The sequence below is a fragment of the Globicephala melas genome, chromosome 1 (assembly GCF_963455315.2).
Source record: "Globicephala melas chromosome 1, mGloMel1.2, whole genome shotgun sequence".
In the NCBI taxonomy this organism is placed as follows: domain Eukaryota; kingdom Metazoa; phylum Chordata; class Mammalia; order Artiodactyla; family Delphinidae; genus Globicephala; species Globicephala melas.
The window spans coordinates 149,603,253-149,630,679 of NC_083314.1; the positions used below are offsets into that span (position 1 = coordinate 149,603,253).

General features: G+C 56.0%; 3 protein-coding genes across 10 annotated transcripts in view; all 3 read left to right on the forward strand.

Moving 5' to 3' along the window:
- MKNK1 (MAPK interacting serine/threonine kinase 1) overlaps nt 1–2,007 on the forward strand; it is a 42,962-nt gene extending 40,955 nt beyond the window's left edge. For 3 of the 4 annotated variants that reach the window (XM_030870040.2, XM_030870041.2, XM_070045288.1), the window contains one exon: nt 698–2,007. In XM_030870040.2, coding sequence (XP_030725900.1) covers nt 698–974 — 277 coding nt within the window. In that variant the 3' untranslated portion in view covers nt 975–2,007. The remainder of the gene's footprint in view (nt 1–697) is intronic. The other variant, XM_070045290.1, reaches the window with a different exon arrangement.
- Nucleotides 2,008–7,736: 5,729 nt separating this feature from the next.
- Nucleotides 7,737–10,693, forward strand: KNCN (kinocilin). The gene is made up of 3 exons (XM_030870392.2): nt 7,737–7,887; nt 9,733–9,807; nt 10,614–10,693. Exons 1-3 carry the CDS (start codon nt 7,737–7,739, stop codon nt 10,691–10,693), a joined length of 306 nt encoding a protein of 101 aa, XP_030726252.1.
- A 3,214-nt stretch (nt 10,694–13,907) lies between these two features.
- Nucleotides 13,908–24,796, forward strand: TMEM275 (transmembrane protein 275). 5 transcript variants are annotated; one of them, XM_060288220.1, is made up of 3 exons: nt 13,908–14,309; nt 15,588–15,680; nt 23,494–24,796. In XM_060288220.1, the coding sequence occupies exon 3, from the start codon at nt 23,582–23,584 to the stop codon at nt 24,113–24,115; it is 534 nt and encodes a 177-aa protein (XP_060144203.1). In that variant the 5' UTR covers nt 13,908–14,309; nt 15,588–15,680; nt 23,494–23,581; the 3' UTR covers nt 24,116–24,796. The 5 variants fall into 5 exon arrangements, with proteins under 5 accessions (XP_060144203.1, XP_060144182.1, XP_060144198.1 ...); XM_060288215.1 differs by lacking the exon at nt 13,908–14,309 and adding an exon at nt 15,926–16,036 and having other exon boundaries at nt 15,315–15,680; XM_060288199.1 differs by lacking the exon at nt 15,588–15,680.
- The last annotated feature ends 2,631 nt before the right edge of the window (nt 24,797–27,427 follow it).

A 27,427-nucleotide genomic window follows, 5' to 3' on the forward strand; every position in this document is an offset into this window, starting at 1 on the left:
TGTGTTTGACTCTAGTGCCTTTTAACACTAGATCATGTTCCCAGTGAGCACTCCCTCTTCCCCAAGGACCAGGGCTAAATAAAGCCTCATGGGAATCCCTCTGGGAACCAACCTCCTGGCCAGTTTCCGGGAGTTAAACAGGGAGGTATTACACCTTTATAGTCACAGTTCATTTGAGCCCAGCTTGGGCTCCTCCCTGATTCTTTAGAGCTGCATCCAGATGCCTTGAGCCTCCAAACCTTAGATCCACCTTAGAAAACTGATTCAGCAAACCCAGAGTGCCCGTTACATGCTAGCCCTGAGCTGGGTTCTAGGGACACAGACGTAAAGGCACAGCCCCTGCTCTTGGAGCCCCATGTCCTGACGGGGGAGAGGGATGTACGTGGGTGAGTTTCAAGTGCGTGACCCTTCCTCTGGTAGAGCGTGTGCAGGGCTCAGAAGAGGGGGCTCTGGATGGAAGGCGGCATTTGTCCCAACTCTTAAGTCCAGAGACTGTCCTTGAGGCTCAAAGCCTTTCCAGCCCCAGTGAAGTCAGATTCCAAACCCATGCAAGAACTTCAGAGAGCAACCTGTGCCAGCTCAGAAAAATCCAGTGGGAGCATAGAACCGCAGCAACTGGTGCGGGTGTCGAGGAGCTAGCTGGCGGACCCCACTGAGCCCTGCCTCCCTCTCTTCTCTGCTCCCCCCATCCCTGCAGAAATAGCAGCACAATGGACCTGACGCTCTTTGCGGCTGAGGCCATCGCCCTTAACCGCCAGCTGTCTCAGCACGAGGAGAATGAACTGGCGAAGGAGTCGGAGGCGCTGGCCGAGGGCCTCTGCTCCGTGAAGCTTTCCCCTCCCTCCAAGTCACGCCTGGCCCGCCGGAGGGCGCTGACCCAGGCAGGCCGCAGTGGAGACACGCAACTGAGCCCGACACCCACAGAGCTCTGTCCCACTCCGGGCCCCAGGCCTGGCCCCTCTGGAAACCTGTGAGGGGCCTGCTCTGCGGCTCCATCCAGGCCTTTTCATCCACAAAGGCTCTCGTCCTCCTTTCCCCAGAGTCCTCAAGGAAAAAGCTTTTTCCTAAGGGGTTGTCTTTGAAAGGGAAAACTATCACTTGTCACTTTGCATAATTGCCTGCAGCAGGGACATCTCTTTACTGGGCTCCTGCCCACCTGCTCACCCGCCTGCGGATCGAGGATCCAGCCCAGCCCGCTCTCACCGGCTGGGGCTGTGGCCTTCAGGGAGCCAGCCTTGAGAAGCGTCAGTTGACAGAGGCTCTTCCCTCTCCCTGCACTGTCACCCCCCTCTGGCGGTCCTTCCACCTTCCTCTGTCCTCCGGACGTCCTCCCCCGTGGCTGAGGGAAGCCATCCCCTCGATTCAGGGAAGGGCAGGGAGCCTTCTGCATTCAGGAAGCCAGATCCGTCTTCCAGTCGATAGCTCAGAGAAGCACATAATCTTTCTGTGCCATGACCAAAATGTGTCCGTCATTTATCATCCTCTGCCTTGTTTGGGATTGCTGCTGAAGTCAGTATTATTTCGTGTTTTACAATATTTGGCATTTTTTCTAACCGTGCTCTTCCGACAAAGATGAGACTTTAAACTCCCACTGTGAGCCCGTGGACTTTCCAGAGCTCTTAGGGTTCATTCTTCTCTCCTGAATTTCCATGCATTTGGAAGGTTTTAATGAGCTATTTCCTATTACTCTAACTGGTTTTAAGCTGTTCAGATGATGAGTGACTTAGAGACCAGTGTGTCTGCTGCTACCTTCCTCTAGCCTGGTGTGGAGGGCAGCGCAGGTCTGGGGCACTGAGGAGCTCTGTGCCTGAGGTGGAGCCAGTCCGGAGCCTGCCCAGCCACCCTGGTCTGAGCCGTGTGGTGCCTTCTGCTGGGGAGCTGATAGCTGAGCATCAGCGGAGCTGCTTAGTTATCTAAGAAAATCGATTTGCATATGTCAGATGTTTTTGCAACACAAGGATGCTATTATGCATTGTGCTTATTTTAATAAAACTGTTTTAAATTCTAGTGCCTTCCTGGTGGTCCTTTCTTCACCTGCAACCCTGAGGAGGAGACAGGCCTTCTAGAGAGGGGCTGGGTCCTGCCAAGGGGAGGGTGCCCGTTGTCAAGACCTCTAAATATAGCACAAGGTGAAGGAGAGATCATTGCTTCTCTTTTTTCAGTGAGGAAATGAAATTCATCAAACATTTGTCAATCTCCTTTTCTGTGCCAGGACCCAGAGATAAGTGGGAAACAGCCTCTGCCTTTTAGGATCTCCCTATCCAGTGGAAGAGGCCGTGTCAGCAACCATCACACAAGCTGGCTTCAAAAAGCACTTTAACAGGCGTGCCCTGTACCCAGCCCAGCCCACCCACCCAAGTGGAGCAGAGTCCCGTCTGTCTGAAGCAGCACTAAGCCTTTCTTGAGGCTCCATCGTGTGCCTGGGACTGTGCTTGTCCTGCCAGAGTTAGTAACAAAGAAAAATGGCGCCTCGATCCACAGTCCTCACGTTCTTCAAGCAGAAGGCTTCTGTGCGCATTGCCTTAGTAATCCTCAGAACCAGACTCAGAGGACTGTATGGGGAGGGCCTTTAGAAATTCCCAAGGAGGTGGCAGAGGGAGATCTGAGTGTCAGGGCAGAAGACTGGGCACTGCTGCCAGCTTTGCTCCCTGGGGGAGCAGAGAGCCGAGGTGGGGTGCGGGGCTCTTCCCTGTGGGGACAGGTCATGGGCCAGGCTGCCAGGTGTTCTGCACCGTGAATCCTCCATGTCAACGAGGACATACTTTTTGTTGATGGTCCTTCCTTTGCAGGAACCCGTACCATCCTCACGTCCCCTCTTCATCTACCCGGTGTGGGATGGGCTGGATAAATTGGCCTGCAGAATCTGAGCCTTTTGACCCAGTCTCCTTGTCCCTGGAGACTGGGAAGCAGGGTGTGACTTTTGTCTCTGGACTCCAGCCCCACCCTGGTCAATCCTCCAGGTTGGTCCAGCAGGGATGTGACTTACAGGAGCTTCCTGGACCGAGTATTCCACCCATCCCACTCCCCAGGTCCACCTGGCAAGGCCTCTCTCATCCACAGCTCTGCTTAAATGCTACTGTGCCTACTTTGGTTTTGCTGGCGTCATTGTGCGCTTACTAAGTAACAAGTGCTTTCTGAGAAGCTCACAGGCATTACCTCATTTAATTCTCAGAGCAGTTATATGAGGTAAGGTGCTATTTACCCCACTTAACATGAAGAGCCAAGCGGAAAAAGGAAAAAAATAGCTTGCCCACAGCTGTAGAGCTAGGAAGGTAGAACTGGAATTCTTCCCAGAGACCTGATACCCAGAGCTGTGCTACCTGGGTTCAAATCCCAGCTCTTCCACTCACTGGCCTTGGGCCCTGGGCAAGTTACACAATCTCTGAGGGTCTCAGTTTCTTAAACCAAAAATGGGGGAGGCGAGTGCTTACCTCATGGTGCTACTGTGAAAGTTACAAATTAATAAATGTAAAGTGTTCAGAGCAGTTCCAAGCACACATAGTAAGTGCTCAATAAATATTACAGTAGCCGTGATGGTTGTAGTTACTTTTATTGTTGTCTCCTGGGGCATAATTGCTCAACTGGGCCCCAGTGATGGAGATGAGGAAACCTTCTTCTTGGCTTGTGTGGGTGGAGATGTGTCTGGCCTTTCCACACAGGGCTGGCCTCTGGCCCTTTGTGGGATCCTCCTGCTGGCAGGCTGCTCTGTCCCTCTTGGTGGGGGTCCCTGTCCCCACGGGGCAGCTGTTATGCCACGGGAAGAGCCAGGTTGGGGGCTGGAGCCCTGGATCCTAGTCTTTCCTTTACCACTGTTCACTAGGTGACCTTGGGAAGTCCCTTGCCCTTTCTGGGGACCAGGCCATGTGCCTGGCTCTGCTGGGCAGAGGCAGACATGCTGAGGGAGGCCCTGGGGCCTGGAACTGTGGCAGCCAGAGCCCCAGCTCTAGGGCTCACGTGCGGGCTGCCCTTAGGAGAGGGCTGGAGTGTCCTGGACCTCAGGCTTCTTGCCTCAAATCCAGTCTCGGCAGGCCTCGACCCCAGCCCATCCTGATTCAAATGGACCCTGAGGACTCCTGTCTGAGCTCCGTCTGGGGGCTCAGGTACAGGGAGGGAGTCTTTCTCCCTCCAAGTGTCCACCTGCCTGAGCTCTGAGGTCCCCTCCTCCCTTCTGGCTGACTGCCCCTCTCCAGATCCAGCTTGGTGAACAGCAGTGCCCTAGTCCCATGCCAACTGCTCCAGCTGCTGAGGTCTGAGGGGAGCAGCGAGAAGCAAGGTCCCCCCACGGCTGGCACTCTTGTTGCCATGGTAGCAGTTGCCTTGGAAGCCACTTCCCCGACTTCAGCTTCCAAACAGTCCAGGAAAGCTGCCTGTCCCCCAGGGGATCGGTGAATTAATCAAGTTCTTTTCCAGGGTCCTCACCCCTCAAGGAAAATAAACAGAACTAAACCAAGCTGAGGCCTTTTCACCCACTCTTTCTCCCCACCCCCATGCCACCCTTGGACTTGGTGCTTCCAGGAAGGAAAGAGCATAGGCAGGCACCCTCCAGCCCTGGCTTCCCTGTCAGACAAAGAGATTTTGTGACAGAGTTCAGCAGTGACTCACGGCCTAGCCACACTCTGGATCCGGGGGCCTGGAGGACCGAGGCTTCAGCTAGGAGGGCTCTGAGCTTGGGGATGGGGAAGTGTGGGGTGGTCAGGCTCTAGAGCCTTGGGCTCCCATCTCATCCACCTGTGCCAGTAAGCTCATCACCCAAGGGCAAGCATGCACTTTCTTTCTCAGAGCTGGTACGGCCAGTATTGAGGAAAGAATTGGCAAGTCTCCCTCTCTACATTTGTAATCAACAGAGGAGCAGGCGTCACAAGTTTCCAGTAGCCTTTAGCGACACTCCTGTCATGCGGGAACGACGCAGGCCTCGACTGATTCTTCTGAACACCATGTCTCCCTCTAATGATGGGGTTGCCAATTCCTCCCACCTCAAATAAGATAATTTAGAGATGTGCTAGCGTACTTCCCAGCTGAGCGGGGAATCTGGACGTTGGGTTCCATCATGGACTCAAGCCGTCCTTCCACCTCCCCATGTCTCGGTTTCCCCATCTGTTCTGGAAAGGAGCTGGGAGGTTCTGTGATCTTGTAACTGATAGTGGCTTAATGTGTCTCTCCTCCATATGCTCTGCTCTGCCTCTGTGCCCTGAGGGATTTACAGTGTCAAAGGAAAACTCTAATTTAGAATTTGTCTCCAGTTTTTAGAGGTCAGGGTGTTCTGGAATCTGAAACTCACAATGCACAGGCATCCTTGACTCTGGCCCCTGCCATCCCCATCCCCATTCACCAGATGAGCAAAGTGAGTCCCACAGTGCAAGGTTCCCACCTCGGAGATGTGGCCGGGGAGCCTCTGTCTTGCTGATGGTATGGGAGCGTCGCCCTCAGACTGACACCAGGAGAGGAGCCGGCACAGGCCCTGCCCGGCCAGAGTTATGCAAACACTTAATAGGGGCGGGGGGGGCGGGCATTGTGGAGGGTGTTCAGGTTCCCAAAGCTTCATGTCTCAGGAACACGTTTTCATGGACAACTATTTTGATGGCTCCTTCTAAAACTAGTCAGTGGGGGATAAATTGTGTGACAGAGACATGGGTTGTCATTTGATGCCTAATTAGAGGAATAATCAGACCTCATCCTGGCGAGAGACACAGGGGATGTTGGCAGCAGCAGCTGTGGCTGGGATGCCCACCTCCAGGGCCTTCCTCGTATGGGGGCCGGGAACATGGCCCTGGGGCCCATCGGTGCTCTGCGGTCACCCCTCCTCTCTTCAAACCTTTGAGTTCACACGTGTCCCCGCCCAGGCCTCACTCCAGCTTCCTGACAGGGCCTTCCCTCAGTTGAAGCTCAGTCAGATGACCCTGGCCTTCCCAGGCCCCTACCCCCACCCAGGAAAGCCTCCTGTTAGAGACAGAAGTCCCATGGTGCCCGTGGCCCTCCTCTCTGCCGACCTGAGGTGGTCGTACAGGTCCAAGCCCTCCCCGAGCTCTGTCCTTGTGTCCAGAAGCCCAGCCCGGGTGCCCACTGGCCACTCAGTGGTGCTCACGCCCTGAACCTGCCCTCAGGGGCTCACCGTCTACAGAGGAGACAGGTGGCAGGCATTTCAGTGTGGGGATGCAGCCACTCAGGAGCCCTCAGGAATGGCTCTGCAGGGTCCTGCAGGATGAGGGTTCTCCAGATGGCAGAGGCCAGGTACACACTAGCAGAAGGGCCGCAGAGGAGGGGGGGGGGCCGGGGGCAGGAAGAGCTGTGGAGGCAGGTGGAGGCCAGAGGCCTTGGGCCTGGCTGCATCGGACGGCAGACATGGAGCGGAGAGACAGGAGATCCAAAGAGAGGCCAGTGGGGCTGGTGATGGGACCCTGGGAACTGTGCTGTTTCATTAACGGCCAGAGAATGCAATTAGCGATGAGGGCTGGCACTGGGGTGCGGGGCCGGGCTGGGCTGGGTTACCGCTGCCCGGCCTTGACTTGGTGGCTTCTGCAAGTAGGTCAGACAGGCTGGGCAGAGCTCAGCCCAGAGGTCAGGAGGCGCCAGCCTTGTCCCCGTCTCCTGACCCCGACTGCTGACACCCAGCCCCTGCCAGTTCCTCTTCCCAACCCTAGCCCCCTAGCTTGCATGTGTTTCCTCCCACCCCTGCACCCACCACTGTTCTTCCCTGTCAGCCCCCCCACCCAGGATCCCAGGGCAGATGGAAGGGCTCACCTTCTCAGCCCACTGGCAACTGAAAGGAAGCCTACCTGAGGAGGAGAGGGTCGCCTGAGATCGTCCTCATACTAGGACCTCTCAGCCCTGCCTGGGGGCCCAGAGGTTGATGGGAGGGGGGAGGGGGAGAGGCGGGGTTAGCGAGGGGACTTGGCAGGACCCTCTTCCCCTCCTCCTCCTGTCCCCGTCGCTGTTCCTGTCTCCTGAGCCTCGTCCAGGTCTCCTTCCATGCCTCTGTCTCTGAGTCCCCAAGCAGAGGCCCCCAGGTGTACCTCCAACCAAAGGGACAGCAGAGTGGGTCCTGAGCATGTGGCCAAGGAGTCTCCTCACGTCTCTGGCTGCCGAGCCGCACGTGAAGCCGCCTGCTCATCCTGCCCCATCCAGGACCAACAGTGGAACCTGGGCTGACTGCCCTAGTGGGCCTGTGGGCAGCAGCTCACATTGCAACCTCATAAATAACTCAGCACCTCCTGCCGCCTGCATCTCTGAGGAAGCCACGTCCTCTGGACCAGCCCCGCCTCCCACCTCCATTGCTTTAAACTTTAATAGGCTGAGGCTCAGTGGCAGCTGAGCAGGCTCCAGGGAGCTGGGGCAGGAGGTCCTGGGCAGGGGAGGTCCTGGGCAGGGGAGCTCGGGCTGAGCTCTCCCGAGAGGAGGCTGACAGGGGAGGAGCCCGTGGGGCAGTCCCAGCTCTCCAGAACTCTGACAACCAAGGCAGGATGTGAGCAGGCAGAAGTTCCGAGAGTGGCTTCCAGCTTCAGGGGTCTTTAGGGGAGGAAGAGTAAGCTGGGGCGACCTGGGAGAGATCCTAGCTAAGACTATTGTCGGATAGGGTTGCAGATAAAGCCAAGGGTTACCATCCCAGAATCTTAATGCCCAGAAACTCCCTCCCTAAAGGTGGAACTCCAGCAAGGAGACATCCAAGAGGACTGAGACCTCCAGGGCTCTTCAGGGGAAAAGGCTCCGCTGGCTGGAGACTGTGCCCCGGGTGGGCCTGCATGGACATCCCCATCAGCAGCAGAGACTTCCGCTGCCTGCAGCTGGCCTGCGTGGCCCTCGGCCTGGTGGCCGGCAGCATCATCATTGGTGTCTCCGTGTCCAAAGCTGCAGCTGCCGTGGGTGGAATCTTTATTGGTGCCGCTGCTGTGGGTGAGCAGGTGCTGGGCTCGGAGAGGGAGCCGGGGCCATGGTCAGGTGAATGAGAAATGGAGGGAAGAGCTCGGTCATCAGGAATTTCGTTGGGGAGGATGGAAGCAAGAGGTGTGAGCAAGGCAGCCATGGTGGGGGGGGCGGGTACGGGGAGGGAGAGGGAGATTGGGGTGAGATTCCCGCAGCGCACTGCAGGGGTCAGCAGGTGTGGAGGAGGCGCTGGCGACCACTCCTCTTGGGCTACTCCAGCTCCGGCTCCCAGTCCCAAGCCCTGGGCTCTTGGGTTAGTGTTGGGACTCATAAGCCTGCTGGGGCTGAGTTGATGGGGGGCAGGTGGAAGAGAACAGAGTTCTCTGTGGGACCCTCCTTGAGCCAGGACAGGATCTAGCTCAGAGAGAAGGCTTCCTTTTCTTTCCCCAAATGTCGCAGCAGCAGATCTGTCTGTCCAGGCATCTATCCGTCTATCTGGGCCAGTCCCACTCACCTCCCCACAGTGGTGTTGGGTACCATCCCTCGCCCCACTCCGCCGCCCTGGGCCACAAGCAGAAGCAGAAGCACGAGGCTGGTGGGCTCTGGGCATCTGGACCTGTGAACTCAGGCCAAGGGCCACAGACCCTTGGGAGTGGGCAGAGCAGGACCCGCTCTTCTGCTACCCCCTCCCCAGGTCTGGGTGAAAAGGAGCACACTGAGGAGCACCCCCAGTCCTGCCCTGGGGGCCCTAGGGGAGGGTGGGACATCAGAGAGTTGGGGAGTGTCAATGGGCCCATTTCCAGCCAGCTGGGAAGGAAGAAAGCCAACCTGCTCATCACCTGGGCGGTGTGGAGCCAGGAGCCTGGGCCTTCACAGCCTGTAGCCCCTTCCGCAGAAGGCACTGCTCCCCAACCCCTCCTGGGGCCGGGTATTGGGGAACCCCCCACGCACACACTCACAGGCTGCATTTACACACCCACAGTCCCAACCCTGCCACTGGGGTTCCTCCCATGCTCACCCATAATCCACCCCCAGGCTCACAGCCCACAGCTTCATGCAGCTCAGACTAAACAGGCTCCCTCCCCATCACGGAACCCCTCTGTGTCTCTCTTCTCAGGGCTCCTCATCTTGGCCTACCCCTTCCTGAAGGCTCGGTTCAACCTGGACCGCATCCTGCCTACGATAGGTGAGTCCTCTCCCCGGCCCCCAGCAGAGGACCGGGTGAGACGCTTTGTTTTTAAGTCTGTGGCCCACTCTGCAGTGGAGCCGAGCCCACGTGTGTCGCTGGTACTGGCTGTGTGTGAGACCTTAGGACCCTTGTACAGCTCCCCTCCTCTTCTCAGCTCCCCACAAATGCGCTCCCATCTCCATCAATCCTGTGGGGCTATGTATCCCTGGGTCTCCCCGGGACCTCCACCTCCTTAAAAATCTGCCACCTTGGGCTTCCCTGGTGGCACAGTGGTTGAGTCCGCCTGCCGATGCAGGGGACACGGGTTCGTGCCCCAGTCCAGGAAGATTCCACATGCCATGGAGCGGCTGGGTCCGTGAGCCATGGCCGCTGAGCCTGCGCGTCCAGAGCCTGTGCTCCGCAATGGGAGAGGCCACAACAGTGAGAGGCCCATGTACCGCAAAAAAATAATAGTAATAAAATAAAATAAAAATCTGCCACCTTCTCCTTCCAGGGCCCATTTCTTCCACCTTCACTCCTCTCCCCAGATCAGCTCAGATCACGTGGGAGACGTAAAGGGATGTAGTGGAGCAAAGACAGCAGCAGGGATGGAGAGTAGATAACAGGAAGGCCTTCCCTTCCCAAAGCTGGACTTGATTTGAGAATGGCTTGGTAACCAGGGGGCTTGGGGTGGTCTCATCCTATAGGGAGCCTAAGAATCCACCCCCAGCCAGGGCCAGACCACGGGGAAGGAAGATCCAGCGCCAATGGTAATAAAGAAGGTAAGTTCTAGAAATCCCAGAGGCCATCTGCCATCTTCCCCCTCTGGGTGCACAGCTCTGTGGGGCCCCAGAGAAACCTTGAGGGAAGTGCAGAGGGGACTTCTCCGATCACAGGGAGGCAGCAGCGTTGGGTATTTCTTCCATGAGCTTAGTCAGAACCCTTCTTGCTCCCAGCTGAGCTCAGCTGTTCTGGTCCCCAGGGTTTCTCTGTCAGGCCCAGCATGACACCGCACTGCCCCCTTCCCTGCCCTAGGCCCCATGCCCGCTTATTTTCTCACTCTCCTCTTCCACTGTGGAATCCAGCTCTCAGAGCGGGTACCTGAAACTGGGCATCTCCCTCCTCCCTCATCCCCACACACTGGAGGATGCCAGAGCAAGAGTTTCTCAAAGATGCCTCCATCCTGTGTCTGCTGCCAGTAGAAGTGCCTATTCCAGACACCCTGCCCAGCACTTTCCATGTGTTAATTGGTTTCATTCTCAGAACAGGCAGGTGCTATAATTATGTTAATTTGTTTCATTCTCAGAACAGGCAGGTGCTATAATTAGCCCCACTTTATATATGGGGCAACTGAGGCACAGGGCGATTACGTGAGGCAGCCGGGAAGTGGTGCAGCCAGAAACCAGGCCTTCAGCCCCGAGTCCTGCCTCTAACACCCACACCATGCTGCTGTCCTCCAAAAGGGCCATTCTGACCATCCACGCCTCCCTCCCTCCCCATTCTAGCCCGCTCTGACCCCGGGTCCCTCTGGGTGGCTCTGACCCGGGACCTGTCTACTCAGCAAGCCCTGTCCTGGTCTCTCCCGCAGGAGCCCGCAGCAGCCTGTCCACCGTGAGCAGAACCCTGGAGAAGCTGAAGCCAGGGGGAAGGGGGGCTGGGGAGGGCTGAGGCAGGGGCTGACGGGCTGCCCCCTGCCCTGCCCTCTCTTCCCACCCGCTACCCCAATCTCAGAGCCTGCCCGGGTCCAAATCAGAGATGAACCAGGTCCTGGAGATGCCAGACCTGCTTTCACCAAGGCCATTGGAAATGGATTCCCTGTAGTGGGGTGGGGCCTGGACCACGGTGTCTCTGGTTTCAGGCTCTTGACCTGGATTTTCTCTCTGAACTGCAGCTTGGCTTTCTTCCCTTTTTGATCTACTGTCTGGATCCTCTGGAATTTGGGGCCCAGTGATACCCCAGTCTCTTGCTCCAGCCTGGCCAGGGAAGTGAACCGCAGGCTCACAGGAACCACACCGGGTCTGGACCTGGCCCTGGGCCTCAGGAGCTCACTGGCTGCATAGAGGGCCTGGACCAGACTCCCCTGAATATCAAAAGCTCCAGGCAGCTCCTCAGGAACGGGCCCTGAGCAGCAGTGAACCAGACAGCGGCATAGCCTAGAAAAACAAAATGGTCGCTGCCTTGACAGGAGCCCAGGTGACGCATGGGCCTGGAGGCTTCCAGGAGGAGGTGTCTCCTGAGCTGAGCCCTGTGCTGAGACTCTTGGGGTTTGACTCCACTATTTAAGGCTTTTCATGATCTGACTGCAAACAAGACCTCCAGCCTTCCTTTTCTCCCCACCCTCTCACTGCTCCTGAACCATCGAAACACGTTCCAGCTCCCAAGCCTTGGCCTGTGTTCTCCTGGATGCCCCCCACTCTGCTCCTCTCTGCCTATCAGATCCCCCATCCTTAAAGGCCTCCTTCCAAGTGTCCCCTTAACCACAATGCCCTCCTCATCCTCTTCCACCAGCCTCTGTCTCCCTCTTTCGACACCCTCCAGGCAGGTTGAAGTCTTCTTTTTCACAAAACAGTTACTAATCCTGTCTAAACCTACTGTCTATTGCCCTTTTCCAGTTACCATCATGGTGCACAGTAAGTGCTCAATAAATGTTAAATGGCTTAAATTTAGTGGAAAAACAATTCCCTAGGCTTTCCCGGGAGAGCCACTTCAAGGCTCCACATGTGCACAGGGTTTGGAGCCAGGCTGTACAGGAAACATTGCTCCTCCCTCCACGCCACTCCTCATACACCTGCGACCTCAGGGGGAAGCAGACCTCTGTGGAGACATCTTCTCCATGTGGCCTCTGTCCTCGTTGGTGAGCAAAAGACAAGCTAGGAAGAGTCTCATTCTTCAAGAATCAGTGCAGATGACACCTCTTCTTGGAAGCCTCCCCTGACTTCTCTGTGCTCCCACAGCCCCAGGGCTCCCCTCCATCACAGCCCCCAGCACTCTGAGTGGCCTCTGTCTATTTAACCCTCACGAGAGTGGGGGCGCTGAGGGCCAGGCACGTGGAAGGTACCCAGTGGATGTTGGAAAACCACACCAAAAGCAGGAGAGAGCACCCTATTGTACAGATGGGAAAGCTGAGGCCCTGCAGGAAAAGGAATCATCAAGTCCCATGGTGAGAGATTGTCCCAAACCTCGCATCCAGGCCTCTTCTCTCTCCCCACCCACGGCTCTACCCTCTGCTGCCCCCTGCACAGGCCCCAGGGACCAACTCCCTGACCACAGTGGGACAGACCTCCGTGGATAGAACAAATTTCACAAATGCTGCTGGGCTGGGGAGACCTTTGTTCCTCCAGCCCGAGGGAAGTCAGTGTCCCCCTCCTTGCATTTCCCTCCCGCCTGCTCCCTCTCCCTTCTCCTTTTCCTCAACATCATCGTCATCAACAATAACTCGGGCCTGGTTTCCTTGATCAGTAAGGAAATGCTTCCTCTGGTCCATCTTCATCCTCACCAGCAGCACCCCAAAGAGATGCCTAGAGGTGGATCGGGTGGAAGTGGGAAAGGTGGTGCCTGAGCTGTAGGGATTGTGGTCCCCCCCTTACCCACCATCAACCCTTCCCAGCCATGATCTCCCCCAGGCAGGGCTATGGTATCCCAGATGCCTGGCAGCGCCAGGCACAGAGCAGCGTTGGGCATCAGAGCGGATTAAATTAGGAAATGAACACGTGAAAAGGCAAGAGCTATGTCCTTTGGGGAAGAACTGGGTGGGGCTCCAAGGACCCTTGAAACTCTGGGAGTTCTCAAGGCCTGGGCCTGTTTCCTCTCTTTCCCCTGCCATGGGCTTCCTGAGAACTCCCTTCCCCCAGTCCAGGTGAGTGTCCAGATACGTCCTCCCCAACTGCATCTCTACCCCTGACCCCCACCCAACCCCTTCACCTGGTCCCAGTAGTGGCCCTGTGGAGACACGTGACTTCTCCCCATCCATGCTTTGGAAGAAGCTGAGGTTGGGCCAAGCAGGCAGGGGTGGTGCGGTGGGTAGTGTTAGGGGAAAGCGTCCTCTCCCCTCCGAGCAGGTCCGGAACCCTCCATTCAGTGGGGGGGTGGGGGGATGGGGGTGGGGGTGGGGGGACAGGGACAGGTTATACGACAGCGGTCTGTTCAATAAATGAAATCAGTTCTATCCAATAGCCCTGTTCTGACCTCAACTGTGGATGTGACTAGCCAGCCTTGGGCTGGGTGCTGACACTATACCAAAGGTGGGGAGTCCAGGCAGCCCCCTGGAAGTCACATTCCCACTGGGCCAACCTGGAGGACTGACCAGGCTGGTCCTGGAGTCTAGGGATAAGACTCAGTACTGGTTCAGCAACCCCCCTCCCACCTCCAGGGCCTGGGCAAGAGACTGTGAGGCCTCGAGCCTCAGTTTCTTCATCTGCAGGTGGAAGATGAGTGGTCCCTCCCAGGCCACTGTCAGGATGAAGGCTGCCTGGCGCGTGGTTCACATCAGGGCGGATTTATGAATGGATGAGTGAATGAATGAAGGGGGGGTTGGAGATGCTCCTCCAGCTGAACTCCCCCAGGTCCTGGAAAATCAGCACCTCAGACTCCCACCCAGTCCTCGCCAACACAGTCCAGCCTGGAGGCAGGCCAAGCGCTCCCTCCCCGCTCCCATTCCCCGAAGAAACCCTTACAAATCCCACCAAATCTCACCAGGAGCTGTATAAGGGGCTCGTGGCCACACCTCTTTCTAGGATGCAGGATTTGTGGAGGGTGATTGGAGAAGGGTTGCTGAAAACAAGCCCCATCCCCGGAAAAATCTTCCTGCTCTCACCGCTCCATCCCCCTCCCATCTGCCCCCCAAGCCCCACCCCCGCCCAGGGTTGGGAATCCGCCAGAAACTGAAGACAGAGCCAGTGAGACCTACACCCCTCGCTCTAGAGTGAACGGCAATGTGTCCATCACGGACTCAGGAAGTCCAGACTGGAGAGTGTGTGGGCGGCCGGGAGTTCATTGCCAGGCGCTTGAAAAGCGTTAAAACCTAGAGGCGGGGAGGGGAGAAGGGCGGTGCGGAGCCGGAGCCAAAGAGAAGAGGAGACTTGGTGGGAACGCTGATCCGTGGGGGGTCAAAGGGAGCCGAGGGGCCGCAAGGAAGCTGAGATGGGCGCTCCGAACGGCACAGCCCACAGCCAGGGCCCTCCCGGCACCTCCGGGTCCCCGGGAGCTGCTCCCTGGAGCCCCTCTGCCCTCACGCCCCCGCCCACCCGCTAAGCCGGGGATCTGCAAGCCGCCAGCCGACAGCCGGGTGAGTGAGGGGGGCCGGCCGCCACTCCCCCCAGCACCCCCCTCCAAGTTGGCACCCCCCTGGCTGCCCTCCTCTCTAGGGATCCTTTCTCCCCTGGGGGTTCCCGGGGGCAGGACCAGCAGAGAAGTGTCCACTGGACCGGCTCAGGCAAGTGCAAGCTACAGGCGTTGGGGGAGGCTGGAGGGAGGGCAAGGGGATGAAAGGAGAAGGGAGACGATGGGGAGGGTAGCTTTAGGATTGGAGGAGATACTCTATATCCAGCCCTAAACCCCAGGGGAACTGAGTAGTGCCCAGACAAGAGGTCAAGCACCTGTAGCTTTGAGCACAGTTCTCTGAAAAGAGATGAGAACGACAGAGAGGGAAACAGGAGAAGGGGGACACACAGCATGGAGAGGCTGCCCTGGGCCCCTCTGCTTTACCCTGAGCCCTCCCCCGTCTTTAACTCAGTAAGAATCTGCCCTAGAATCCACCTCCAGTCCCCACCCAGCTGTCCACCACACCCTCCCAAGACCCAAAGTGAGGAGGGAATAGGGAGAAGTGGGCATAGAGCGACTTCAAAACCAAGAGACAGATAAAGGCAGGCCGCAGTGGCCCCTCTGACCTTAACCATTTGTCTAACCAATATTTCCTGGGCACCTGGGGAGACCCAGACACTCCAGTGGGGATGTGGCAGCTAACAAGGTGGATATAATCCTGGTCCTCAAGGAAGACCAGTGGGGGGATACAGACCTGGACACAGCAGTTCCCCATCACCGAGGCAAAGGAAGGCTTCCTGAAGGAAGCGACGTCCCAGCTGCGCTCTGACGGTTGAGCTGGAGTTAGCCAGGTGAACGAAGAGGCAACAGGAGCAGCGTGGCCACCCGACCACACCTGGCGAGTTCTGCTCTCCGCTCCAGCAAAATCTAGAGGGCTGCCTGGAGGGAGCTGGGGCTGGGAGAGCCCAGGAGGGGTTTCAGCAGGGAGCGAAGGGGGAGGAGAGTGGAATGGGGTAGCAGTGAGTCTAGAGAGGAAGGGATGGGTTCTAGAGCCCTGGAGGGAAGAATCTGCAGGGCTGGTGACAGACTAGATTGGAAATGTGGCGGGGAGAGCCTGAGGGAGGAGGAGGTGCAAGGATGAAGCCAGGTTTCCGGCTGGGAGTCTGGGCTTTGTGGGAGAAGATGAAGTTTAATGGGCTTGTTTCTAAGAGGAAGAGAATGTTCCCAGGAGGGAGGGTTCAGGGGTCCAAAGCTGTGGAGAGGTCAAGTTAGCTAAGGACTGAACCGTCCTCACTGAATTCAGCACCGAGGAGGTGACTGGCGGCCTTGGAGCAAGCGCCTTCGGAGCGCGGTGGCACAGAAGCGCGACGGGAGTGGACTGACCTTTGAGAAGGAGGTACAGTAGGGAGCGCAGACAGTGCTCTCAGGATGCAGGCAGGTGTGGGGGAGGTGGGGGCTTTGTTTGGTTTCAAGCAGGAGAGGCTCGAGTGCCTCCAGGAGGTGCAGGCGCGGTGAGAAGGGCTGAGCACTGACTAGGAAGGGGGACGTTCCCCGGGATCCTTGAGGGCCTGAGTCACGCCAGAGACAGGGATGCACGAGGGCCCTGCTGTCCAGCTGGTGATTTTCTTTTCACCTACAAAGCTTAGCAGTTTGGGCACAAACGTGGAGGAGACAGAAAGCTGGACTGATGCAGGGTCGAGGCATCACTGGGCAGCTTTGGCAGAAGGACAAAGGAACAAGTTGCAAGACAAGGTAAACTGCAAGAGGGTAAGTGAAGTAAGGCAGTGGGGGTTCTCGGGTGGAAGCAGACAGAAGCAGAGGTGAGAGGCTCACGGAGACAATGTAGAGAGAGTTCCAGGATTGCACTAGGTCAGAGCACTGTTACAGCAAGAGGCTGCGGAGTCGTGGCGAAGAGCACAGATTTAAAAGACACACAGCCTCGGCCAGAATCCCAGCTCTGCCACATATTATCACCACGTCTGTGACCCTGGGCAGGTGATTCAACCTCTCTGAGCCTCTTTGTCCCCATCCCAAGCTGGAGATGGCAATAGCATCTATCTACATGGTTGTCATAGGGCTTAAGTGAGTTAATAATATAAAGGGCTTAAAACAGTGTTTGGCACATAGTAGGTGCTGTGCAGGTGTTTCTATAGTGGTCGCCATGGGGTTTAGTCAAGAGTAGGATGGCTGGGTTTCTCAGAGGTGGAAGGATTCAGGGTGATGACAGGGGTGGTGAGGTCCTTGGGGTGACGAGGGGGAGCATAGTTGGGGTGGAACGGAGGAACTGGGCGTTGGAAATGAGGAGCCAAGGAGCTAAGAGGGTGCAGGGTGGGGCGGTCGTGCGAAGGATGCTGAAGTCCCTCAGGGCACTTGGGCTGGAGGAGAAAGAGCGCCTCCCAAAGCCTTGGAAGGAGGTGGGCAGTTCCACTGCTGCCAATCTGCAGTCCACCTCCACGCTCCCAGGCAGAGAAGTCTCCAGAGGTCCCTCTGCTGGGCAACAGCTTCTTTCTACCACATAGGCAGGCAACTGAGAGGGTCTTTGTGTCTGGCTATGTGTTTGCAACTCTCAGTGTGTAATGCATCTGTGTGTGTGTTTCTGGATATGTCTGGCCACTGAGTGTACACGTGTGATGTGTGTGTGTGCACATGCACTCAGGGATGAGGATCATGGGGCCCAGGTGTCAGACGCAGCAGCTGGGAAGCCACACCTCCAGATTTCACTCTCTTCATTCTCTTGTTTCCAGCCTGGAGAATCTGGGTGAGCCTCGTGTGAGTGTGTGTGTGTGTGTGTGTGTGTGTGTGCGCGCGCGCGCGCGCACTCTCTCTCGCATGTCTATTGCCTGGGCAGAAGTAGGGGAGCCGTGGGATTGGCTAGGGTGGGGGTTGTGGCAGCTTTGGGGGCTCCCAGGAGGCAGAATTCAGTTGGCAGAAGCTGAGAGCTTCCAGGGTAGTGAACAAGCTGGCACTGAGTAATGGTGATGTAGGAGGTTCCCTGAGGATGGGGGTGGAATGGAGGGTGGTGGATGGGGAGGCCAGGGGAGAGGGCTGGCCCAGAATTTCTGGGACTGAAGGGGAAAAGAGGGGCCAAAGCTAAGGAAAACAGAGGGGTTCACAGTGAGGGGAGAGCTCAGACTGAGCAAATGAGGGACTCAATCTCACATGGAAGACAGGGGGCTGGGACCAGTGCCTGATGCTTGGACCGAAGCCCCAGCCCCCTTGCCCAGAGGCTCCTGGGTCCTTGCAGCAGGAACCTGGGACCAGAAGGCCTGGAAACTGCCCCTGGTCAAGTAACTGCTCTAGAACAACACAGACATCCAAGATTCAGAGACTGGGTGGGTTAGGCTGACCTGAGGGGCTTCAGACGGAGACCCCCTCTCTAGGAGCTCTGCATCCACCTATGGAGGACCATCCTCCCTGGGCCCCAAGCTTGTTGATGATTGGCTGGATAGTAATAATCAATTACTAATTTTTAAAATAAATATCTCTATACCTTCCGTAAGCAGAAATTCTGGTGTAGCAGAAACAACATGGCTTTCAATCTGACAGAACTGGGTTCAAATCCCAGCTTTACCTATCACAACTGAGTAAACCAGGGAATGTTCTTCACCTCTCCCAGCCTCAGGTTCTCACTGTGAACTGGGTTCAGGATGGCAACAGCCCACGGGGTCATAGTAAAGATTAAATGTGTGAGTGCAGGGAAAGTGCTTAGCACAGGGTTGCTGTTCAACGTGAGTGCCCATCTCCCCAAAATCAGAGCTACCCCCCACCCCACCCCCACCCTGAACAGCAGAGCATCAGGTTACTTCTGCAGGCCAGGGTGAAGGGAATGATTTAATCCCGGCCCAAAGCAAAGAACAGCCATATTACAGGTAAGTGCACAGTTTTTTGAGATCTTTTGCTATATTGGCAGTAATTTCTGATTGGTTTCCATGTCCACCTTCACAAACCACCAGCAGCAGGAGGACAGATTCAGAGACAATAATCTGGTTAAACCTTTCCCTTTACATTCAGCAGCTGAGGCCCAGAGAGGGGCCCTGGCCCTCCCAAGTTGCCCAACCAGACCAGAGTCAAGAACCCTGGTTATCTGAGGCCCAGCCCCTTAGTGTCTGCCTCTGCCCCTAACTGCTTATGGCCTGGACTCCCAAATAGAGTCCACAAGGCCTCCCAGGCCAAGGCAGGGCAGGGGGGACTCTGGCTGCCTGACCAGGGTCATGCGCAGCTGAATGGCAATGGTCAGAGCCCTGGCTTTGTGGGAAAAGGCCAGGTTCTGGTCTGGCTTGGCCACAGACTCCCTCCATGAACTTCCTCACTCCTAGCCTCAGTGTCCCCCCTCTGCAGATGAAGGAATTGAACGAGATGATCTTTACAGGTTCAGCAGCTTGGGGTGCTCACTAAAGAGAAGGTTCCAATTCTAAAACTCAAGATTCAGAGCAATGACCTTCCCTCCTGCTCAGGAAATGGGGTTGAAGACTGGCCTTGGGATGAGGTAGAAAGGGTTTGAAGGGATATTTGAAGGGATAGCAATAGCACCAACTCGGAGGGTCCTGCTTCTGAAATTAAATACTCCATCCTAGAAGTGACGAATGTCACAATCCATTGGCCAGAACTAGTCACACAGCCCCACCTAATCACAAATTGGCCAGAAAGTGCAATCATAACATGTGTTCAGAAGACGGGAGTACCAGAAAGATTTAGTGAACAGCACCAATGACACCCAGAGCACTCACTACAAAACAGTATCCACCAGCCCCAGCTGGAGGGCCACAGTGCACCAGATGGAAATGGTGCTGCGGACTGAATTAATTGCAATAGCTGAACGACCTCAACACCTCACCCCTGCGTGCTCCAGGTCCCAATCAACCAGGATGGAGGCAACTTCAGGAATCAGCCCTTAGCCTGTTCTCTGCCTGGGGTGGAGACTCTGGGAGCAGTCTGTCTTCCAGAGTCAGTTCTGCCTCCCAGGAGCAGGTAAGGATCACTTGTTGGCAGTTAGCCTCTGGAAGCTCAGCCCTTGGGCAGGTATTTGCTTTAGTTGAACTGAGTGTGGTAAGCCAAGGAAGGAGCAAAGTGAGTTTACCTTCCTTAAGAGACACACAGAACACACCCTGTCCTCCTCTGCTGTTGATATTTGAGCAGCATAAGTACTGATTACAGGAGCTTATCCACAGAAGCCTCTGCCCTGTGCTTCTGTCATTCAACAAGCACTTAGCAAACCTAGCGCTATACTGGGTTGAGAACTCAGGCTTTGGTGTCAAGACACCAGTTGTCAAATCCTGGCACCACCACTGCCACTCAATGGTCTTGGGAAACTTGAATCTTTCTGTGCCTCAATATCCTCATATACAAAATGGGGATATGACAATAATACTTAATCTCATGCTGTGAAAATTAAATTAGATGTTATTGCAAAGTGCTCAACATAACACAACTAACCTGGTTAGCAATCTGAAAGTGCTAATTTCAGATTCTCATATAGACTTGTTTATGGCTAAGAAAGACTAGCTTGTATCAGACCAACTCACTCACTGAGGGTAACTAAAAAGGCTGGATTAAACATTTAAGAAATCTGTTTAAAGGCATGGGAGAGCTACCAAGGCAGTAAGGACCTGAGGGGCCAAGATCTTGGAAAGAAGAGAAATAATATTTTATTTCACTCTTTCCCTTCAGGCATTTTCCAGTTTGTAGGGGGCAGTGGCCATGGATTTAGGAAGTCAAAATTGGAATTTAGGGCTTAAAAAGTGGAAAGGCCCTGTTAAACACCTCCAGCTTTTAGTTGGGGGCCCCAAAAGGCTATCCTCTGCAAGTACTGGTTAACCAGATATAGACCAGACCCAGGAAGACTGAAACACAGCTCCCAGTCAGTGCAGTCCCAGATTGGGCCTGTCCCTTCTTCAGCTGCATGTCAGAAGCAAAAGTAAATCTTCTCTAAAGGAAGATAACATCATCCAGGACCTCAAGCTATCTCTACAATGTTGGGCGTTTTAAAAAAAAAGTGATCTGGCATTACAGGAGATAAGACTTAATGACCCCAAACCAAAAGCAATAAAACAGACAATAAAAACAAGAGATCCAGATGTTGGAGTTTTCAGACATGGACTTCAAAGAGTTTAATATGTTCAAGAAAATACATAAGAGGGAGTTTTTCAGAAGAAAACTGAAATCTATGAAAAAGAATCAAGTGGCAATACTAGAACTGAAAAGTTATAACAACTGAAATTAAGAACTGAATAGATGGATTTTACAGCAGAGAAGACACAGGTGAAGAGAGGATTAGTGAACTGGATGACAGATTGGTAGAAAAATAGCCAGAGAGAACCAGGTCGGGGTGGGGGGGGGAGGGCTAGAAAATATAGAATAGAGTATAAGAGATGTGTGGGACAATGTCAAATGGTTGAACATGTATGCAATTAGGTTTCCAGAAGGAGAGAAGAGAGAGAATAGAGGGAAAGATAATGGCTGAAAATTTTCCAAAAGAGGCAAAAATCAAGCCACAGATTGTAGAAGCATCAGGAAGCCCACAAAGGATAAATACAAAGAAAATCTCACCTTGGCACATCATAGTAAAACTGCCAAAACCCAAAGATAAAGAGTCTTCTCTATAAGGAAAAAGAAAGGAGAGCCTTGGATCCTCCAGCCACCTAGGCCTCCCCCCGCCACCCCCCGACCCTTGTCCAGTGTCAGCTTTCAGGAGTCTGCTGTGAGATAAGGTGAAAGGCCACACACTATCCCTTCCATCAGCCTCAGACAGAGCCTTCCCCATAGGAAGGACAATGTCAGATAATGATGAGGTACAGAAGGGGTGAAATTTGGGAATCTCACAGCACCTCCTGAGGGCAGCAGGAAGAAAGTGTTGGGATTTATCTCCACATCAACACCAAGGGGATCAAACCCTTCTCTTTAAAATGAAGCACGATTGCATACGTTGTGAACTAGACCATGTGTTCTCTGATTCTGGTCTTCCTTTCAGTCCAGCCACTAGACCCAGATCAACTTCCCTCTCTGAGCCTCCATTTCCTCAGTTGTAAGATGTGGCTGTTAATAAGTATCAAGCAGGTGTATCATTCGGTGATGTCATGCATGTGAAGCTGCTTTAAAAATTGTACCCCTTCAGCGGTTGCTATTGCTGCCTGGCAGAACCGACAGCTGCAGATCAAAGATGGTTCGCAGGGCTTCCCTGGGGGCACAGTGGTTGAGAGGCCACCTGCCGACGCAGGGGACACGGGTTCGTGCCCCGGTCCGGGAAGATCCCACATGCCGCGGAGCGGCTGGGCCCGTGAGCCATGGTCGCTGAGCCTGCGCATCCGGAGCCTGTGCTCCGCAACGGGAGAGGCCACAACAGTGAGAGGCCCGCGTACCGCAAAAAAACAACAACAACAACAAAAAAAGATGGTTCATGCAAATATGGCGCTTCCTGAGGAATCTGTGGTCGGTAGATGCCCTCAAGGGTCAACACATGCTTTCTTCACCAGGATTTTGGGATTTCTGAATTCCTGCCAGCTTACTGTGTCAGCCAGGAGCTTCTCGCTGGAGTTGCAGGACAGCTGTCACCTCCCCTGGTGCCACCTCCCACTGTGATGCCCGGGGAGGAAGCCCTGGAGTCCTCACATTGGGCAGGCCCGGAGGTGGCCTCCAGACCTTCTGACCTGCTTGGGCCAAGCTGATTCCTACCTGTGTCCAGAGTGACAACCTGAGCTGCCCCTCCCCAGCACTAGTCCTCGTTTTCACACACCCCATCATCAAATTCTCTCCAACTCCTCTGTGTACAGGCTTTGGACTCGGGAAGGATAATTCAGGGCCCGTCCCTGAGGCACTTCCATCTGAGGGACAGACTAACTGTTCTGTTTCCAAACTTGACATGACTGACCCCCCCAGATCTGAGACCTTAGAGCCCCTTCTTTATCAGCCACCACTGACATGAGTAACATGGAAATCTCACTATGTCCTGCACTGTTCTAAGCACTTGATTTAGCTTACAGCATTTAGTTATCACCACACCCTATCAGATAGGTTCTCTTATTAGCCCCACATTACAGGTGTTAACACTGAAGCATAGAGAGTTAGGCCACTTGTCCAGGTCATGCTCCGTTACTCATCCAGCATGCTCCGTGCCAACCAGTAGTCCCATCTAATTACTCCCCTCCCACCCCAACTCAGAGCCCTTTTCCGACACTTTTTCACAATTCTAACACAGCTCCATGGCTATGATCTCATCCTTCGAGGGCCTTAATACCTGTGATTTCATGTTATAGAGCAGAATTCTCAAATAGAAGTCTTAAACTCCCCAGACTCTGATGACATTACCCTTGCTTCTGTACACATTCCCAGAATTATAGAATCCAGTGATAGATCCCACAACCAGATACAATGAGAAAATCCTAGAAAGGGATCCTAGTACCCAGTGATTGGGCTTTTGAGTCCAGGTTCAACACTAGACTCCTGGGGGATGCGATGGGGGTAGAAGTGGAATCTAATAGAATGCCCAGTCTGGGAAGGACCCGGGGCCTTGGGTCTGCTCCAGCCCAACCCATGTAGGGACTGTCTCTTCTCACTGACCATCTAAAACTTCAAGAGCTCCTCACTCTCATGTGGTCATTCACTCCAGGGCCTCATCTGATAATTCGGGAAAGTTAATGTCATTGCTATGCCTATCAGAACCTGGGGTGGTGGCCCCCAGGCCAGGCAGCAGGTCATGAGGTCCCGGTCCCGGATACTGGGTAAATCGCTAGATCTCTCAGCACTTCAGTTTCCTCTTCTGGACGAGCTGGGGCTAGACCAGATGATTTCTAGGGCCTCTAACACTCAAGGGAGGAAGCTAAGTCCCAAGAGCTGCCACCTGGCCTCTGATTAGAACTACTGATCATGATTATCACGGTGCCGAGGACTTTCCACCTATTTACTCACTTAATTAGCCCAAGAAGGCTTTCTGGAGGAGAGGAGGTGGAGGACTGGTGTCTGTCTGGAGGACATAAGGAAGTGGGGAGGGAGGGAAGATGGCAAGATTAGCCACGAGGAACTCCAGGGACCTGGTGGGATAAGGGAGTCCTCCCATGGGGGGTGAGCTGTTGCTTCCCAAAGGCAGAGGCAGAGACAGGGGCTGGCCAAGATGGCATGGCCTCTGCACTCCCAGGCACTGAACATAGCCACAGAACGGAGAGTGGGGTTGGAAGCCCAGATGCCCAGCTGACCTCTCCCTTGATCTGTGCCCACAGGACTACTGTGAGCTGAGCCCCTGACATGTGGGCTGGCCGGGGCCGGCGCCAGGAGGGAGCTGGATGAGTGCCCGGAGTCCCCAGGCCGATGCCGCCCCCGGAGAAGAGCCAGGGCCCCCCAGCCCGGGCGCCCGTGGGCCGCGCTCAAGGCCGGCTGCCCGGCCCGCCGTCCCCGGCGCTGTTCTGCGCCTGCGGCCTGTGCGTGCTGCTGGCGGGCGTGAACGTGACGCTGGTGGGCGCCTTCGCTTTCTTCGTCCCGGGGCACAACGCGCCGCTCATCTTGGGGCCGGCGCTGCTCGTGCTGGCGCTCGGCTTCTTCGCGGCCTGCTGCGTGTGTAGCCGCCGCCGCGGGCCCGCGCCCCGTTCGCGCTCGACGGCGGCCGCGGGTCCCTGCCAGGGCGGGGGCGGCGGGCGGGTGGCGCTGGAGATGGAGAGCAGCGAGCGCACGGCGCAGGACACCACGGCCGTGCAGCTCAGCCCCGCCGCCTCGGCCGCGTCGTCCGGCCGCTCAAGCCCCAGCCCCGGCCCCTTCACCCTGGATGCCCCCGCGCCCGCAGCCCTCTACGCGCCGCGCGCCGACGGGGTCCGGCTCGACCTGCCCCGGGAGGGCGTCGCCCCCTAGCCTCCCGGGTCCCCGGCCCTGACTCCCCTGTCCCGGTTCCCTCCCATCAGTGCCATTAGGAAAAAAGAGAGGGAGGAGGAGAGACAAGAAAAAGAAAACTTTTATACGGGTCCGGTGCTGGGCACAGGTGGCCTCCTCTGTCCCATCTCTGGAACTTCCGGGAGAGGGAGGGGGGAGTGTGAGGATGGTGTCCAGGCACGGCCCTCAAAGGGTGGGGTCTGCTGGGCCCTAGTTTACCTCACTCCCCAGACATCTGGAAACCGGGCTGCTGGTCCTTCCCTTCCTGGGCACTGTGAGCAGAGCCACTCTGAGGGGCTCTCAGCAAGGCCCGCGCCCCCAGGGGGTGGGTGGAAGAGGGGGAGAAAGGATGGGTTCAGCCTGGGCTGTCTCCTGTCCCCGCCTGCTGAGAAAGGCTGCCCGACCCCCTTCTGTCCCTCCCCACCCTCCTTGTCTCTACCCCAACATGACCTTTTGGGATTAATGGGGGCAGGATCTGATTTGAGCCAGATCATCCCTAAGATAGAGCTGTGTTGAGCACACTCCACCCCTTCTGCCCGACTAGAGCAGGGGGAGCTGAGCTGGGGGCCGACAGGGAGGAGTGGTGAGGGGGCTCCTCCCACCCTGAAGGTCTCGGTGTGCACCGCACTGTGTATTCCCGCTGTACCTCCCTCGCTCCTTAATAAATCACCTTTGGAGTCGTCCTCTGCCCTTGTGCAGCGCAGGAGGGAGGAGCTGACTGCGGGGCCTCTGACCCAGCACCCTGGAGTCTTCGGTCCCCCCACCCTGCGGCGGAGTGCTTCATCATCCCAGCACCAGCCCCCCTTGGAGACCTGGAAGGGAGCCCCAGGGAGAGGAGTGTATGACTGTGAACAAAAGACTGAGACTGTGGGTGCCTGTGAACATCTGTGGAAACAGGGTGTCGGATAGGGGGCTGGATGAGTATATGAGTGTGACTGTGGGTGAGACAGCCCGGCTACGTTATGAGATGGGGAGTGTGGGAGTATTTTGGGTGACACTGTCTGACATCACACCTGTGTGGGAGCGTGTGTGTGTGTTAGTGGTTGAGGGCTCGGTCACCCAGCAGGGATGGTGAGGCAAGAAGGGCTCCCCAGGTCTTGCAAAGCCTACACCTTTCTCCTGGCCTGGCTGCGCTTGCAGTCTGGGCTCAGCCTGTCCTCTGTCCAGGTGGGTGAGAGAAATGCAGGTAGAGAATCCAGGTAGAGAAATGCAGGCTGCCCTGCAAGGAGAAACAAGGGGGCTGGGGGCTGGAGGAAAGACACTGCAACCCTGGGCCAGCCCCTCCTCTCACTTCAGGGACCCAGGCAAGCAGTGCCCAGGGATGGTGGCACGCGCTGGCCCACCACCCCTGGCTGGCCATGACTCCCTGTCCAGCTGCCCTTGGCTTCATCAGCCTCCCTTCCTCTTTCCAGGCTGGGTTCTGCTGCTCTTCTGCCCTGGCACAGGCACTTTCCACCAGCCCTGGGGCTCTTCCTCCCTTCCTCTGACCCTCTCTCTGCCTCTTCCTCTCCTGCTGTCTCCCTCCCACTGACCTGAAGAAGGGTGACTCCCTCTCAGTGGGCGCTGAGCAGGTCATCTCTATTAATTAGCACGGGTCGATGGTCCTAACCTTTGAAGCATCTAGCCCCTGGAGCTGATGACCTCTTCTCAGAGCACTTCCCCACCCCCACCTGCATTCGTGTGTGTGTGTGTGTGTGTGTGTGTGTGTGTGTGTGTGTGTGTGTGTGTGTGTGTGTGTAAGGAAGGCCACCTCTCCAGGCTCCAGGCCTGTCTCTTCTGGTCCACTGGCAGCCTCGGACGCCACCTGCTGCCTTGGAAGAGTAGGAGGTGAGAGGGGCCACTGCTGATGCCGCCTTGGGGTGTGGACCACCCTTCTCCCACCACCTTCTTAAGAAGAGGCACCCCAGATTCTAGCCCAGGAATGCCAGGCCCAGCCCAAACCCCTCCCCCTCCTGCTGGCAGAGGCCTGGAGTTGCACCATCAGGGTTTCTTCCTCTTCTACAGGAAGACTTTCCAGATCCTGTCTTGGAGCCTGGCTGCTGGGGAGGAGAGTGAGCATGTGCTAGGGTTCAAGGCAGTGGGCCACAGATCGATGGTGTGAGTGAATAGAATGGGATCAAGGTGGCAGCAGAGGGCGGGTTGTGGGGCATGGCTCCTTGGAGTCTCCCTTGCATTGTCACCGCCAGCTGAAGGTCATCTTTTGTCCCGTCTGTGCCTCCTCTCCCTCCCCAGGCACACCAGGAGATATGCTCTATACCCCAGGACCCACTTTCCAATCCGCCAGCCCTAGTAAAGCCCCCCAGTATCCCTCCAGGCCTGCCACACCCGGGGACTCCTCCCCTCATATCCCTTCAGGCCCCCCTAGGGCAATGCATCCCCCGTGGAGCCAGCGAGGCCCAAGGGCAGCCACAGTCTCCACGCACAAGGAGGCTGGAGGATTGCCCTGTCTCCGCACGTCTGCAGTCCCCTCCCCGGCAGGCTCCAGGCCCTGAGGGCAGAGAGGGGCTCCAGGGCGCCACCGGGTGGGGAGCAGGTTTCTGTGGAAGGAGAGGAGGTGATTCTGAAGGCACAGAGGCAGGAAGCTCCCTGACCTTGAGGAATCTGAGCAGGGACTGCCACCTCCCGCTGGGACACTGCGGAGGGGTCCTGGGATGAAGGCTGAACCCTCCCACTCCCACTCCTGGCCCTGAGAGTCAGAACTGAGGCAGCAGGGTATGTCCTCAGAGGTCCAGGGGCTGCACGCAGTCCTATGTGGAGGACACATAGCTGGTCCTTCTGAAAGGAGGGGTGCCGCCTGGGGCCTGGGGGAGCTCAGGGGTGGCACAGTGAGGCCACCTCCCAGAGGGCCAAGACAAGGGAGCCCACCAAGGGCCACTAAGGACCACATTCGGAGCCTTGAACTCAGATCCTCTCCCTCTCTTCCCACTAGAAGAAATGAGGGTGGCCACTTAGGACCATTTTTTACTAATTAATTCAACAAATAATTCCTGAGCCCTACTATGAACCCATAGCTTGGTGAACAAGCTCTGGAGGAGCTTACGTTCTACTTGGGGGAGAATTAAAGCATTAAATAAGTAAGCAAACAAGACAAAAAATCCTAGCTGGTTGATAGTGCTGTGCAGAAAATCACAATAGGGAGGTGTGACAGAGGGACTTCGATGGCTGGAGAGGTCTTCTCTGAGAGGTGTCATTTAAGCTGAGCTCTGACTGACAAGAGTTAGCCACGCATGGGTCTAGAGCAAGACCATTTCATGCTCAGGAAAATGGCCAGTGCAACCCTAAGGTGAGAATGAA